Below are 17020 nucleotides of genomic sequence, written 5' to 3' on the forward strand. Positions count from 1 at the left end.
AGGGGGAACCGGCACCAGACGGGGGAACCAGAGGGGGAACCGGCACCAGAGGGGGAACCGGCACCAGAGGGGGAACCAGAGGGGGAACCGGCACCAGACAGGGAACCAGAGGGGGAACCGGCACCAGAGGGGGAACCGGCACCAGAGGAACCAGAGGGGGAACCGGCACCAGAAGAAGAGGAACCAGAGGGGGAACCGGCACCAGACGGGGAACCAGAGGGGGAACCGGCACCAGAAGAAGAGGAACCAGAGGGGGAACCGGCACCAGACGGGGAACCAGAGGGGGAACCGGCACCAGACGGGGAACCAGACGGGGAACCAGAGGGGGAACCGGAACCAGAGGGGGAACCGGCACCAGACGGGGAACCAGAGGGGGAACCGGAACCAGAGGGGGAACCGGCACCAGAGGAACCAGAGGGAACCGGCACCAGACGGGGAACCAGAGGGGGAACCGGCACCAGAGGGGGAACCAGAGGGGGAACCGGCACCAGAAGAAGAGGAACCAGAGGGGGAACCGGCACCAGACGGGGAACCACAGGGGGAACCGGCACCAGACGGGGAACCAGAGGGAGAACCGGCACCAGAGGGGGAACCGGCACCAGACGGGGAACCAGAGGGGGAACCGGCACCAGACGGGGAACCAGAGGGGAAACCGGAACCAGAGGGGGAACCAGAGGGGGAACCGGCACCAGAGGGGGAACCAGAGGGGGAACCGGCACCAGAAGAAGAGGAACCAGAGGGGGAACCGGCACCAGACAGGGAACCAGAGGGGGAACCGGCACCAGACAGGGAACCAGAGGGGGAACCGGCACCAGACGGGGAACCAGAGGGGGAACCGGCACCAGAAGAAGAGGAACCAGAGGGGAACCGGCACCAGACTGGGAACCAGAGGGGGAACCGGCACCAGACGGGGAACCAGACGGGGAACCAGAGGGGGAACCGGAACCAGAGGGGAACCGGCACCAGACGGGGAACCAGAGGGGGAACCGGAACCAGAGGGGGAACCGGCACCAGAGGAACCAGAGGGAACCGGCACCAGACGGGGAACCAGAGGGGGAACCGGCACCAGAGGGGGAACCAGAGGGGGAACCGGCACCAGAAGAAGAGGAACCAGACAAGGAACCGGCACCAGACGGGGAACCACAGGGGGAACCGGCACCAGACGGGGAACCAGAGGGAGAACCGGCACCAGAGGGGGAACCGGCACCAGACGGGGAACCAGAGGGGGAACCGGCACCAGACGGGGAACCAGAGGGGAAACCGGAACCAGAGGGGGAACCAGAGGGGGAACCGGCACCAGAGGGGGAACCAGAGGGGGAACCGGCACCAGAAGAAGAGGAACCAGAGGGGGAACCGGCACCAGACAGGGAACCAGAGGGGGAACCGGCACCAGACACGGAACCAGAGGGGGAACCGGCACCAGAGGGGGAACCAGAGGGGGAACCGGCACCAGAGGGGGAACCGGCACCAGACGGGGAACCAGAGGGGAAACCGGAACCAGAGGGGGAACCGGCACCAGACGGGGAACCAGAGGGGGAACCGGCACCAGACAGGGAACCAGAGGGGGAACCGGCACCAGAAGAAGAGGAACCAGAGGGGGAACCGGCACCAGACAAGGAACCAGAGGGGGAACCGGCACCAGACAAGGAACCGGCACCAGAGGGGGAACCGGCACCAGACAGGGAACCAGAGGGGGAACCGGCACCAGACGGGGAACCAGAGGGGGAACCAGAGGGGAAACCGGAACCAGAGGGGGAACCGGCACCAGAAGGGGAACCAGAGGGGGAACCGGCACCAGACAGGGAACCAGAGGGGGAACCGGCACCAGAAGAAGAGGAACCAGAGGGGGAACCGGCACCAGACGGGGAACCAGAGGGGGAACCGGCACCAGACAAGGAACCAGAGGGGGAACCGGCACCAGAGGGGGAACCGGCACCAGACAGGGAACCAGAGGGGGAACCGGCACCAGACGTGGAACCAGAGGGGGAACCGGCACCAGACAAGGAACCAGAGGGGGAACCGGCACCAGAGGGGGAACCGGCACCAGACAGGGAACCAGAGGGGGAACCGGCACCAGACGGGGAACCAGAGGGGGAACCAGAGGGAGAACCGGCACCAGAGGGGGAACCGGCACCAGACGGGGAACCAGAGGGGGAACCGGCACCAGAGGGGGAACCAGAGGGGGAACCGGCACCAGACGGGGAACCGGCACCAGACAGGGAACCAGAGGGGGAACCGGCACCAGAGGAACCAGAGGGGGAACCGGCACCAGAGGGGGAACCGGCACCAGAGGAACCACAGGGGGAACCGGCACCAGAAGAAGAGGAACCAGAGGGGGAACCGGCACCAGACGGGGAACCAGAGGGGGAACCGGCACAAGACGGGGAACCAGACGGGGAACCAGAGGGGGAACCGGCACCAGACAAGGAACCAGAGGGGGAACCGGCACCAGACGGGGAACCAGAGGGGGAACCGGAACCAGAGGGGGAACCGGCACCAGACGGGAACCAGAGGGGGAACCAGAGGGAGAACCGGCACCAGAGGGGGAACCGGCACCAGAGGGGGAACCGGCACCAGAGGGGGAACCAGAGGGGGAACCGGCACCAGACGGGGAACCAGACGGGGAACCGGCACCAGACAGGGAACCAGAGGGGGAACCGGCACCAGAAGAAGAACCGGCACCAGAGGAACCAGAGGGGGAACCGGCACCAGAGGGGGAACCGGCACCAGACGCAGAACCAGAGGGGGAACCGGAACCAGAGGGGGAACCGGAACCAGAGGGGGAACCGGCACCAGAGGAACCAGAGGGGGAACCGGCACCAGAGGAACCCAAGGGGGAACCGGCACCAGACGGGGAACCAGAGGGGGAACCGGCACCAGAAGAAGAGGAACCAGAGGGGGAACCGGCACCAGAAGAAGAGGAACCAGAAGGGGAACCAGAGGGGGAACCGGCACCAGACGGGGAACCAGAGGGGGAACCGGCACCAGACGGGGAACCAGAGGGGGAACCGGAACCAGAGGGGGAACCAGAGGGGGAACCGGCACCAGAGGGGGAACCAGAGGGGGAACCGGCACTATTATTAGAAAGCATTGCATCAATTTTCATTGTTATGCAGATGATACTCAGCTTTACCTATCAATGAAGCCAGATGACGCACATCAATTAATTAAACTGCAAGAATGTCTTAAAGACATTAAGGCCTGGATGACCTCTAATTTCCTGCTTCTAAATGCAGATAAAACTGAAATTCTTGTACTTGGCCCCACAAATCTTAGAAACATGGTGTCTAACCAGATACTTATTCTGGATGGCATTACTTTGGCCTCCAGTAACACTGTGAGAAATCTTGGAGTCATTTTTGACCAGGATATGTCCTTCAATGCACATATTAAACAAATATGTAGGACCGCTTTTTTGCATTTGCGCAATATTTCTAAAATTAGAAACATCCTTTCTCAGTGATGCTGAAAAGCTAATCCATGCATTTATTACTTCTAGGGTGGACTATTGTAATTCGTTATTATCAGGCTGTCCTAAACGCTCCCTGAAAAGCCTTGAGCTGATCCAAAATGCTGCAGCTAGAGTACTGACAGGGACTAGAAAGAGAGAGCATATTTCTCCCATATTGGCTTCTCTTCATTGGCTTCCTGTTAAATCTAGAATAGAATTTAAAATCCTTCTCCTCACCTACAAGGTCTTGAATAATCAGGCCCATCTTATCTCAAAGACCTTATAGTCCTATATCACTCCAATAGAGCACTTCGCTCTCAGACTGCTGGCTTACTTGTGGTTGCTAGGATACTTAAGAGTAGAATGGGAGGCAGAGCCTTCAGCTTTCAGGCCCCTCTTCTGTGGAACCAGCTTCCAGCTTGGATTCGGGAGACAGACACCCTCTCTATTTTTAAGATTAGGCTTAAAACTTTCCTTTTTGATCAAGCTTATAGTTAGGGCTGGATCAGGTGACCCTGAACCACCCCTTAGTTATGCTGCTATAGGCCTAGTCTGCTGGGGGGGTTCCCATAATGCACTGTTTCTTCTCATTCACCTTATTTACTTTGTTTATACTCCACTCTGCATTTAATCATTAATTGTTATTAATCTCTGGCTCTCTTCCACAGCATGTCTTTTCTCTCCCCTCAGCCCAACCGGTCGCGGCAGATGACTGCCCCTCCCTGAACCTGGTTCTGCTGGAGGTTTCTTCCTGTTAAAAGGGAGTTTTTCTTTCCCCACCATTGCCAAGTGCTTGCTCATAGGGGGTCGTTTTGACTGTTGGGTTTTCTCTGTATTATTATAGGGTCTTTACCCACAATACAAAGCGCCTTGAGGCGACTGTTTGTTGTGATTTGGCGCTATATAAATAAAATTGAATTGAATTGAATTGAAACACATCTTCTCAGACACACCAGGGGGCTGCAAACAGGACTCGAGTGCAAAACCACGATTAGACGATTCATCTGCTGGCTCTGGATCATCTCCCATCTGCTCATGTGATTGTTCACCATCACACCTATCAATTTCCATTAAATCAGCCTCATCAAAATCCTCCTCATCCATGCTGTCATGCTCATCCTCTTCATTGTCATCAGGAAGTGTAGGATCATACTGTAGATGTAAGGAATATTGTCAATTTTGTGTGATAACTTTGGCTGCGTTTTCAATAACACTTGACAAAAAGTCTTTCCCCAATTGCTTGGTCCACTAACAACCATAGAACACGGATGCTGTAAGCCACTATCAAAGCACAAATCTAGTTTAATATCCATACGGTAATGTGGTGTAACCACTGAACATGTTTTATTGTACGCCACTTGCACTCTTTTCACATTAGTATCGTTCTTCACATGAAACCTCTTTATCGCGTGTAATGGTCTCAGAGATGCACACGTGCTGCTCTGCCATCAGCGTAATGACACTGTACCATAGCGACATCGTCAGAGATGAAACAAAACTGACTTACTGCAAAATAAACATGATCTGTGTGGAAAGTGTAGGGTCTGTGATTAACTCACAAGTTGGCATGTTGGACCTCATGCTGAAGCAACCCCAGAGGGAGTTCAATAGAAGTTTGTTGCAACTCCTGATTTTGCAGGGTCTAATCTTATCCCGTCTTATCCCATAATACTGCTGAATGTACATCTGTTTCACATTCTTGGGTTAGTCTGAAGCCTCCTGGTTACACTTCATTAATTTTTTAGGCCCGAGCCTCACGAAGTGATCGGCGAGGAGCCTATTGTATTCGCTCGCGCGAAAAACGAAAAAGGGTCAAAGTCGAGCACGAAGCGCTCGACTTTGACAACGGACCCTCAAACAGGGTAGGTCAGGTCGAACGCTTCTCGAAAACGTACATATGGGGGTGAATGGAGCAGCCCATAATTGAAATCGTTAGCATCATGAGCTAGCTTGCGCGATGAAATTGGGTCAATGACGAGCGCAACGTCATTGACCATGGACCTCACGACAACGTGGGTCGTGTCGAGACGTTTCCGAAAACGTATATATGAAGGTGGCTGGATTGGCACATTATTGGAATTGTTCATTATTATTCTTATTATTCTTTTTGAGTAAACGATCGCTAATTTGACCCCCTGAACATATACGAAAAGTCACCAATTTTTGCATGCAAGCCAGGTCTGGTGAAACATTTTGTTTTTTATTGGCGCCATTAAAAACCTCAAAAAAGTGGCGAAACAGCGCCCCCTAGAATTTTTAAATTTTGCATTCCTATGGGAGGGGCAAAAAAAAAGTTGTGCGCAGAACCACCAAATTCACGTCAGAAAAAGATCATATGAAGACCGACAAAAAATTACATTATGGAGTTGCCGCCTGACAAACAGGAAGTCGGCCATCTTGGACTGAACTTTGACCTTTGCCGATTCAGCATTTTTGCACACCTCGTACTTGAATTAACTTGTCCTAGGGCATTAAACCGACTGCCACCAAAATCGCTCAGGAACATCTTCACAAGTTGGGCATCAAAAGATGTGCGAGGTTTTATAGAATATTCAACGGTGTTGCCATGGCAACCGCGTGAATTTGGTCTTCGTTTTTGTCTCTCGCCGCAATATTGTTTCGCCATTCGTTCGCACAATCTTTGGCCGATCAGCCTCAAAATTTAATAACTTGTTTACTGAACCGGCCTGAACCAACAATTAGGGAATCAAGTTTATAGGTGCAATAGCGCCCCCTACAGAAGAAAACGAAAATTTGTATGGAGGTCCAGAATTTTCGTTTGTCTGAAACGCATGAAAATTTGTGTCAACACTCATGACATCATCCTGATCAAAAAAGCCATACACCCATACTCTATTTTCTACCACGTTGCCATGGCGAAGCCAGAAATGCCCCATTTAATCCCTATGGGAAAAAGTGAAATTTCTCCAATACTAAAATTTCAGCTTACTTTGCCCAAAATACATGAAATTTGGCTCACCCACTCACGATGTCAGCCTGATCAAAAAAGTCAATCACACCTATGTCATATTTTGGACGCTGTTCCCATGACGATGCCAAAACTGCCCTATTTTATCCCTATGGGAAAAAATGTGCAATTTCTGCGATGGAAAAATGACCCTTGCTTTCTCAAAAATGCATACAAATGCCTGAAATTTGGTACACGCATTGTCCACATCTCCCTGAACATAAAACCTCCAGGTGAAAATGATGTAATATGTAAGGCGTTGCCATGGCAAAGTCCGGAAAATGGCATCTTTTTACTTGAGTTAGCCAATTCATCCATTTCTAAATTTCACATGTAGCAGCCAAAAAAACGGCTAAAACTGGCACGGCCGGAAAAGCTGGGTTCAAATCGGCACCAGCGCTTGGGCGGCGGCCGGCGAGGGCCTATTATCGCTGCTTGCAGCTTTAATGTTATCTTTGTTTTTATTCTTTGTCTTTCTTTCATACTCTTCGGGCCCTGTATGTATTATGTAAAGCACCTTGTGTTGCCTTGGTGCTTGCCTTTCCCTATACTCCTGAACTATATGCTGCAGTGCAGTACAATACATAAGCAGGTCTGTAGGTTTGTAGTGTATTTGTCTTCTCACCAGTACAGAAGGGGACTTCTGGAAGCGGTGCAGCAGATTTCTCTGCACCAGGCTGAGTCGTTTGCCTCTGGCCCTCCTGAGCAGGATACTCTGCACCCGTGCTGATGGACGCTGCTTTGGCCACAGCCGCACGTGGTGATTGTCAGGCTGCAGCCACTGACAACAGTACGGACACACCGAAGTGTTCAGCGACACACTGGAGTATTTTTCTTTCGGAGGTGCTGAGAAGAAACAAGAGACACTGATTTTCTAAAATGTGTCTTTTGAACAAAATAACACTCAAGCAACCAAAAATGGCTGAGATGTACAGTTCTGTGCAAATGTTTTGAGCTACCCCCTCATTTATGTATATGTTGCTTCCAGGGAGCCAGACTTTCTGGTCATTTTTAAAGTGGTCTTTGGCAGAAACAGGCTTTCTGAAGGTCTTTCAAAGTTCTTCTTTGGACGTTGGCTGCCTTTTTACTCATTTTCAGTCCAGTCCTTGTACCTAACCATTTTCAAAGGAATGGTTGTGACAATGACCCATGAATCAATAAGGGATTTAATAAAAAAAACGCACCTCACTCAAAGGATCAATCAGTGTTGTGTCAAAATATAACAGACAACTTGGAAAATTCCACTAGCTGAAAACCTGGCGTATCTTGGCATGGTGTATGGTGTGCCCTTAAAAAATTTGAGGAAACTGGAAAAAGTCCTTTAAAAAAAACAAACAAACAAACAAAAAAAAACTACATACATCAGCGGAACCATATCCTTAAGAAATAGGGAAAAAACTTCCAGAATCCTTCTTGCTTGGCAAAAGCTTCATTTTTCAGCAATGACAACAATCGCAAACACACTGCCAATGCAGTAAAAACATACCTGGATAGAAAAACACACATTGGAACACTATCAGTCATGGCTTGGCCTCCCCAGAGCCTGGACTTCAACATTACTGAAGCGGTGTAGGATCATCTAGACAGAGAATGGAACACAAGGCAGCCAATGTCCAAAGAAGACCTTTGAATGTCCTTCAAGAAGCCTGGAGAACTATTCTTGAAACCTACTTAAAAAAAAGAAAGCTGCCTCAGAGTGTTAAGGCTGTGTTGAAGAATAAAGGTGCTCATACCAAATATTGACTTTCAAGTTCATTAAATTTTACAAATGCTATTTTTTCTTTATGTACTATATTTCCATATATATTTGCATGCTTCAATACATTGCTGCACTTTCCTAACATTTTCCGGTATTTTCTCCAAATATAAAAAAATATCTTTGCACAGTACTGAACGTCAGGGTGAGACCAGCCTCTTAGCTTAGCAGTTTAAGCAAAGTGGGAATGAGATATATGCTTCTAACAGAAAGTTAAAAGTTTAATGTTGGGATCATCCTTTAACAGATCATATTTCATATTTCCACAGAAAAACATTTCAATACAGCTTTTAGAAAATTCACTTTATTCTATCAACATTTAGACTTAGCAGGTATTCTTAAAATCAGCCTCCAAACAAACACCATGCCACTTCCTTTGGGATGAGTCCTTGTGCTATTTGAGCAGCCTTACTAAATAGTGCCACCCCCTTTTTATGTGGATTTGGCTGGCATGAGTCTGAGAGAGTGTGTGTGTGTGTCTGTCTACGTGTGGGTGTTTGATCCCACCGGGCAGTCTGCTACAGACAGCTGGCTGACTCGGAGTATTTGGCGGAGGATTTAGTGAGTTTTATCAGCCTTGGCAAGCCAGTGACAAGGTCCTACTCACTACTGCATTCTGTGTGTGGTTATTACACTCGGGAGCACAACTGATGAAAACATGCAAAACTGAAATAGGAAGAAGAAATTTGAAAGAAAAGGAAGTTTGTGCAAAGATTCAAATCTCTGTGAACTTACCTTTAGCTTTCAGAGGCCCCTGCCTGGAAAAAAGAAAGAAAAGGCGACTTTGAAACTTCAGTTATAACTGGGTTTATGTCAAAATGTAACAAAATTATCAGGAAGCATGTATTTGTAATTCAACATGTATATTCATGTATCCTGAAATGCTCTTCTCAATTTATATCACAACAATTTATGTAACACCGGGCCAGTGTAATAAGTTAAGAGAGAGTGCGATGGAGAATATTAAAATAAGTAATTTTGTTGTTTACATATTTGCATAAAATACATTTGTGCAAACACAGAAATTATAAGATGGAAACAATTTTTTGGGGAAAAAAAAAACAAACAAAAAAGGGACTATGTATTCCCATTATGTGGAGTGGAAAACATGCAACCGGAAAAGCAGGTCTCTCCCAAACAATACGTGGCAGCTTTTCAAACCATCTCAGTGGCTTCACTGCACATGGGGCTGCCCCCACTTCTTGAATACTTGCAATGAGATACTTTAACTGAGCCACAACTAAGCCCCACTAAAATTAGCTCAGGGCTTAAATCAATAAAGGAACATTTATTGTCCAGCTGCACGTGTGTCAGGGACAGACAGAAATAGGTCTGACTGTTTATGGAAGAGGCAGAGGGCATGTGAGGTCGGCTTTAATCTGGAGTTGACCTACGGGACTCTGCCGCGGCGTCTGGCGGCAGAGGTTTGTTTATACTCTCCGCCGGCATTCTCGACCACGCCATATGTGAAACGGTGCATCCTACTGATGGATGATGCAGCTGAACACACTGTGGGGTTAGCAACGTATCTCCCATCAGTCAGTACACAGTCTGAATCACTGTCCCTAGACCCCACCCCCCAAATTTAATAATCAGTGAGTGGATTAAACTGTCAGATTATATAGACGACTTGTCAGAAGATACTGGAAATGAAGACAGTATGAGGCCAGTGTGGTAGATTGTGACTGTCACTAAGTGATAATGACTCATGGACCTTGAACAATCCCAGAAATGCAGCTAGTTGTTCGGAAAGCCATTTAATCATTTTCAGCTGATATAACAACAATTCTCTTCAGGAAGTTAGCTGATTTACATTTCCCAAGGTAGTTCACACCACCGCTACACACTTTACATTTTGATTACACAAAACAATTACTTTTCTTTGGCATGAGATGAAAGCAAACCCTCCAACAAGCAGCCTGCTAAAAACAACTCAATGACTCAAGTGTGGAGAAGAGGAATTTTTAGGGAATTTTGTGTTCTCCTTTACCACTGCTCCCTAGATGAGCCAGCTCTCTGAAACATTGCACCGCAAAGACCACTTCCAGTGCATAAATCTTAGTAACACACTTGTCATGCATCTCCTTTTAAGTGCATGCTTGGCTGCGGTGATAAACGCTGGAGATATGGGCTCCACACATGAACTGCTGACAGCTGGGAGATGCTATCAATGGAGAGCTGGAAGATGCAGCAGGACAGCGAGGGGGAATTATGTGTTGGCTACAATGTAATAATGTGATTATAGATGGAAGTGCTGTCTGAGGCATGAAATGAAAAGCATTATAAATATGTTAATGCTACCATCAGGGAAAATAATAGGGCTGCTGGCATATCCTGAAAACACCTTTGCTGAAGATTGTGACTCATTCAGATATTTAGATACAAAGGCCTAGCACAGGTATCAGTTCAGTCAGTCCCTGACTCTAGAAAGTGCACCCCTCAACAGCACAGATTCACAGGGTTTCATTCATCAGCTGGTCCTGACAAAGAAAGAGGCCAGCAGGTGCTTCTCAGTCTGAGGATCATTTGCTCCTGCTGAGAGGAGATGTAATAAGAGTGATACAGCATGAGAGGAAATGAGAGTAAGTGTTGGGTAAGGGGAGGACTGAAAAAGAATAAAAAAAAGAAACCACAGTGACAAATTTAACAGGGCAGTGATGCTGTGCTTAGAGATGTTGCCTTACAATATCTCTGAGCACAGGGTTCAGATCTCCTGGTCGACTGAATATGCACTTCATGCCACAATCTAAAGACATGCCTGCTAGGATAATTGGTGCTTCTAAAATTGGCTGTGGGTGTGAGGTTGATAAAGTGGACTGAATAAATGTGGCTTTTTGTCTTAAGCACTTCGAGTGGTCATTAAGAACAGAAAAATGCTATATAAATGCTTTTCCATTACCAAAATGAAAGGTGATGACAATCAGATCATATAGGAGATGGATGAAAAACAGTGTTGAATACAATCCAAGCAAATGTGGGTGCTCCTTTAGAATAAAAATAACCATTTGCTTTTTTGATAAATCAACTGAAAGACAACTGATATTTCTTTTCACACCTAAAGTAAAAGGCACCAAAATCCCTGTTTCAAGCCACCAAATACAGGGGTTTGATTTTTCTCATCTCTTTGCAACTGTGGCATGGTGGCTGAACACAGTGTGAGCTGACATCAGTTGACAACACTTTGCTTATACCCTTCAACACATCCAATTGAAAATCTAATAAAAGGTGTTCTATTAAAGCTGCTCCATCCTGCCCTCAGTTGCTGCATATCTGGAAGCTGCTTTGCAACTCACGTCCACCTCAACCTCTCCTTTCATGCTATATCTAACTTTATCAATATCACATCTGTTGTCACTGATGCCTCCTCTGCTTTGTACATCCTTATGCATTCCACATATGTACATGGAAAGGCGGGGAGGTCCCACAACAGAGCTATGCCACCAAATAAACTACTGCAGATGGAAATGTCAATCTGCTTTTGACTACGGTGGCCCAGATTTAGATGTATTACTCAGACTAAGCAGGTGATTTCTTTTGGGAATATGGTATCTCATACCCAGAATGAAGAAAACAATCCGAAGTTATTAAAGAACAATCATGCCTTGCAGCCCCCTTGCTTTCAGTATATATTTCCCCACACTAATTACTCAGAGTTCCACTAATTCACTATATTGGCAAAAGTAGTTGCTCATCTGCCTTCACATCTATATGAACTTGAGTGACATCCCATTCTTAATCCTTAGGATTTAATATTATAGCCCAGCCTCTGCAGCTTCAACTATTCTGGGAAGGCATTCCACAAGGTTTAGGAGTGTGTTTATGGGAATTTTTGACCATTCTTCCGGAAGCGCATTTGTGAGGTCAGACTGAGAAGGCCTGGCTCACAGTCTCCGCTCTAATTCATCCCAAAGGTGTTCTGTCAGGTTGAGGTCAGGACTCTGTGCAGGCCAGTCAAGTTCTTCCACACCAAACTCGCTGATTCATATCTTTATGGTCTTTGCTTTGTGCACTGGTGTGCGGTCATGTTGAAACAGGCAGGGGCCATCCCCAAACTGTTCCCACAAAGTTGGAAGCATGAAATTGCCCAAAATGTCTTGTTATGCTGAAGCATTATGAGTTCATTTCACTGGAACTAAGGGGCTGAGCCCAACTCCTGAAAAACAACCCCACACCATGATCCCCCTCCACCAAACTTTACACTTGGCACAATGCAGTCAGACAAGTACCTGACAGTGGAAACTCCTGGCAACCGCCAAACCCAAAGAACACATCTCCACTGATCTAGAGTTCAATGGCGGCCACCACCACATCCAACGCTTTGCATAGCGCTTGGTGATGTAAGGCTTGGGTGCAGCTGCTCAGCCATGGAAACCCATTCCATGAAGCTCTCTATGCACTGTTGTTGAGCTAACCTGATGGCCACATGAAGTCTGGAGGTCTACAGTGATTGACTTTGCAGAAAGTTGGTGACCTCTGCACACTCACACCTCAGCATCCACTGACCCCGCTCTGTGATTTTGACCACTTTGTGGCAGAATTGCTGTCATTCTCTATCACTTCCACGTTGTTATAATATCACTAACAGTTGCCTGGGGAATATTTAGTAGTGAAGACATTTCACGACTGGACGTGTTGCATAGGTGGCATCCTATCACAGTCCCACGCTGGAATTCACTGAGCTCTTGAGAGCGATCCATTCTTACACATATGTTTGTAGAAGCAGTTTGCATGCCTAGGTGCTTGGTTTATACACCTGTGGCCATGGAAGTGATTGGAACACATGAATTCAATGGTTTCGATGTGTGAGTGAATACTTTTGGCAATATAGTGTATTTGGACAGGGCAATCAGTTTTACTCCTACACTGAAAACAATGTCAGGCCTGTGTGAAGATTTAAAAAAAAAAAAGGAAACAAACTAATAAGGGTATTAAAAAAAAACAAAAAAAAACAAGTTATGTGGCAGTGACAGAGTTTGTCCAGCATGCATGCATATTTGTTTTGGTAATCAGAACCCTCAGTGAGGCTCTAGTTACCAGACACGCAATTATGATTACGAACTTACTGGAAAAAGCTTAACTGATTCAACAACATGAGCCACAATAAGTACACCAAGTACTTGTACATCAAATACAACAATAACTGTAACCCCAATGCAAACATACATGCTAACTCATTCAGTCACTGGTCTGACAGAAGGTGAAGACCGCAGCAGAAGGCAGTAACACCATCTCCTACAAATATGTGGAGTATGAGTGTGTGAGTAATCATGCACCCACGGAACAAACACTCCAGTGACGCATTGGCCTGTAGAAAGTGGAGACTGTGGAAACTCCCAAAAGAACTCAAGGACACAGTTGTAATTCCACAGGACTAAAAACATCAACACACTCTGACCACGTACATCAGCCATTTGAATGCATGCCGACACAAATATTTGCAGTTCCCCTACTGTCACGGGTGCACAGTTTGATCAATTGTGCATTCAAGGCATGTGTCTGAGACATTAATTCGTGGCATGATTTCCTTCCTGTACGCTGCCTCTCATATTATCACTAGGATCACTTAATTAGCTCATATCGCGCTAAGTGTACGTTTTGGCTGTGGCTGGTCACTGTGTCTTTTCTGCCAGGCACTTTGGCATAAGACCAGTGAGGTTTTGGAGTTACAGAGCCAAACATTTAGATTTGTGTCCTGCCTGCTGGACAGCTGGTCAGAGTTAAACATGTTCAATATGTTCTCAAATGGCGCCTGGGTGGCTTAGTGGTGAAGCCACATATGCCGCGTTGCGGTGCGGGTTCGAGTCTCGGCCCGTTGCCAGTTTGCCCGCGTGTCTTCCCCTGTATCTTTCCCCCATTTCCTGTCTCTCTCCACTGCCGAGAAAAGCCGCTGTGGCCAAAAATGCAAAAAAAAAAAGAAAAATATGTTCTCAAATACCACGGTTAATCATAGCCAGGGAATCTGGGGAACAGATCAATGTTATTAAAGTCTGTTCCCCAGTGGGCTCACACACATCCGTAAAATGATCCTGACTGGCGTTTTCACCATTATAACCTCTGTTTTTCTTTCCAATCATGGTTCTGCCCACAAATTTCCTGGCTCAGGTAAAAGTGAAAACAAGCCAAAGGATACTGAGACATGGCTGAAACCCAACTAAAGCAGGAGCCACAGGAGTCCACACATGCATGCACACCTTTACACATTTTAGATGCATTAATGCCCATTTTAACCATAATAAAGGAGTAAATTCTGTACACCTGTTAGTGTGCACTGTACACACACACACACACACACACACACACACACACACACACACACACACACACACACACACACACACACACACACACACACACACAGTCTTTCTCTTTCTTCCTTGCACACAAACACAGACACAGGGACAAAGGATTAAGAGGATTTCTCCACAAATTACTTCCAGCTTTCACCATAATATGGCAATCGCCGCTGTCTGGAAGGGCCATCAGAGGCTCAAATTTTAGAAAAGTAATAAATCAAGAAGTGAACTGTAAATAATGAGGAAAATTATAAAGTGGCAATAATTACTAGTGTGTTTTATAATGATGGAAAATTAAAAGAATTAATTACCGAAACCTAATTAGAAAAAACACCTTGAGAATGCTGGATATGGACTTTGTTTGGTTTGTTTACCAACCATACAAGCATGAGGCCGAGGCTTACATACTGCCTGGCTCTCCTACCTGATGATCAGAGGAACTAACTGCTGCACCACCACTACCACTTTGTTTATCTCCTTGCACTTTGATTTCACTGTTCGTTAGTTGGATGTCTCAATCTCACCAATTAAAATGACTTCACTGAACTGTAATACATTTAAATTGAAATTATCACTCATAATCAGTCACTGCGACATTGCAAACTTGCCCACAAAACTTGCACATGAGCAGCCACGAGCGGGACTCTCAAATGGGCTCACATCCAGCTGCAGTAAATCACTGGTGTAAAAGGACTCCAGCAGGCAGTGCTACCCTCCACTGGAACAACACAACCATTCATGCTCCACAACTCAAACACAATTCATACCTGAGGCACTACTAAAGAAAGCAGCCGCCAGGTCTTATTTATAGACTTTATTATATTTAAAAAAAAAAAAAGAGATAAACTAGACTGGAGCCTACAATACTACTGCTACTACTGATTACTCTTAAGGTGACTGTAACACAGAAAAATGACAAAAGGAATGAAAACACGAGCACATAATCAATTCTTATTTAAATGAACAGAAAACAGCGGCTTAATATTTAAGACCTCAGAGCACCACCTTTGTGCAACCAGACCCAAAATGATTGACAGGACCTCAGTTATAAGGATACAGTTCCGCTACAGTCACAGAATATACATTTGTTTTCCATTAAACGAAAAATGTATGTATAAATATATATGAATATTCAAGATAAAGCTGTAACGCCCAAACAATAAATATATCCTGAGATTATGGCTCCAATTTTTTTGCCCCGAACATCATTAAACGTCACACCAGTCAAACGGCTCCCCCTAGGGTCCACGTGCTGCCATTACAACAATAAAAGACAAAAGAAAAAGTCTCCCATTAAAGTGCGAATAATGTTGGGTTTTAAACAAAGTTTCTTACAGGTAGAAGCGGGATAACTCCGGGCATTTGTCCTTATACAGCAGAGAAGCGTCCAACAGAAAGCTGCTTGATTTTTCGTCAGGATAATTCTCCATTTTTGTTTCAGGCTCTTCTGGTGATGCACGTGAGAAACTGAAACTCTTCTGCGAATACGAATTAAAAACTTCCTTCGGCAATTATTAGCTGGCCTAAGACGTAATACGAGCGCCCTGTACGCTGCTGAAGAAGCTGTCGCAGAACAACTGTAGAAAGGGTATTAATTTGAACCTTGCCCGCATTGAGCTAACTGGTGATCCATTAGCGCCACATTGGGTCGCGAGATTCTGACGTTACTTGCAGTGCATTTTGGGAAACTGAGTAGCTAAGAAGCACAATGAGGCGCGACTTTATGTTTGAGTGATTTGACATCATTCTCTCCGTTGATAATGTAAAAACAATAGACAAAGAAAAAAAATCCAATTAAAAAATAACCGAATATCGCTTGTCACTGGGAATTGATTGCATTTTAAAATTAACGTTTTAAAGACACTGGCTATTTAGTCTGAGGTATCATTAATGACCGTACTAATGGCCCTATTTGGAGTGAAGACTAAGTTACACATCATTCACCACGAAAAAAGAATAAAAAGAAAAAAGAGAGTGATCGCGCAAATGCAGTCATCCTAGTATTGAACAGATACCGTTTGATGTCATCATTCCTTGAAGCTTATTGGACATCAAGACTTACCAATGTTACACGGCCGTGAGATATATTGACATCCTTATTTCTGTGTTCGGAGCTTACCACAGCAATAACAAACCTTGCGAAACCATGCAAAAAACACACATTTACCTATCCTATGCGACATGGACTCGGGCTCTTCACTCTTCTAAAACTCCTGCTGGATCCAGTGAAATGATTGCACCTGGTCTAATAGGGAATTCTGCGGGGAGAAAGAGAGCCACAGTGTGAAATTAGATATTTTGAAGCGGCAGAGGGGAGGAAGAGTCTACTGAGGGCGCACCTCTGGGTACCCTCCTACCACCGATATCAAAAAGAAGTCGGTCAGACATAACGCTCGATGAGCAGAACACAGACCTAAGATGACAAGAGGGAAGTTACGAGGAGGTTTTACTCGATACAAGAGGAGATTTCATTCACCTCCAGCGACAATACAGCCCCAGTCCTTCTCGTCCCAGCTTGTCCAAGGACCCAGACCGGTGCGTTTTACGCATAT

At 46.4% G+C, this 17020-nt stretch overlaps 1 protein-coding gene across 1 annotated transcript in view; it reads right to left on the minus strand.

Moving 5' to 3' along the window:
• Positions 1 to 16124, minus strand: part of rmp24 (ribonuclease MRP subunit p24) — a 37557-nt gene extending 21433 nt beyond the window's left edge. The window contains exons 1-3 of the mRNA XM_030741418.1: positions 15804 to 16124; positions 8911 to 8933; positions 7045 to 7265 (exon numbers count right to left, since the gene is read on the minus strand). Coding sequence (XP_030597278.1) covers positions 7045 to 7265; positions 8911 to 8933; positions 15804 to 15898 — 339 coding nt within the window. The 5' untranslated portion in view covers positions 15899 to 16124. The remainder of the gene's footprint in view (positions 1 to 7044; positions 7266 to 8910; positions 8934 to 15803) is intronic.
• Positions 16125 to 17020: the final 896 nt, after the last annotated feature.

The sequence above is a fragment of the Archocentrus centrarchus genome, chromosome 11 (assembly GCF_007364275.1).
Source record: "Archocentrus centrarchus isolate MPI-CPG fArcCen1 chromosome 11, fArcCen1, whole genome shotgun sequence".
Classification (NCBI taxonomy): domain Eukaryota; kingdom Metazoa; phylum Chordata; class Actinopteri; order Cichliformes; family Cichlidae; genus Archocentrus; species Archocentrus centrarchus.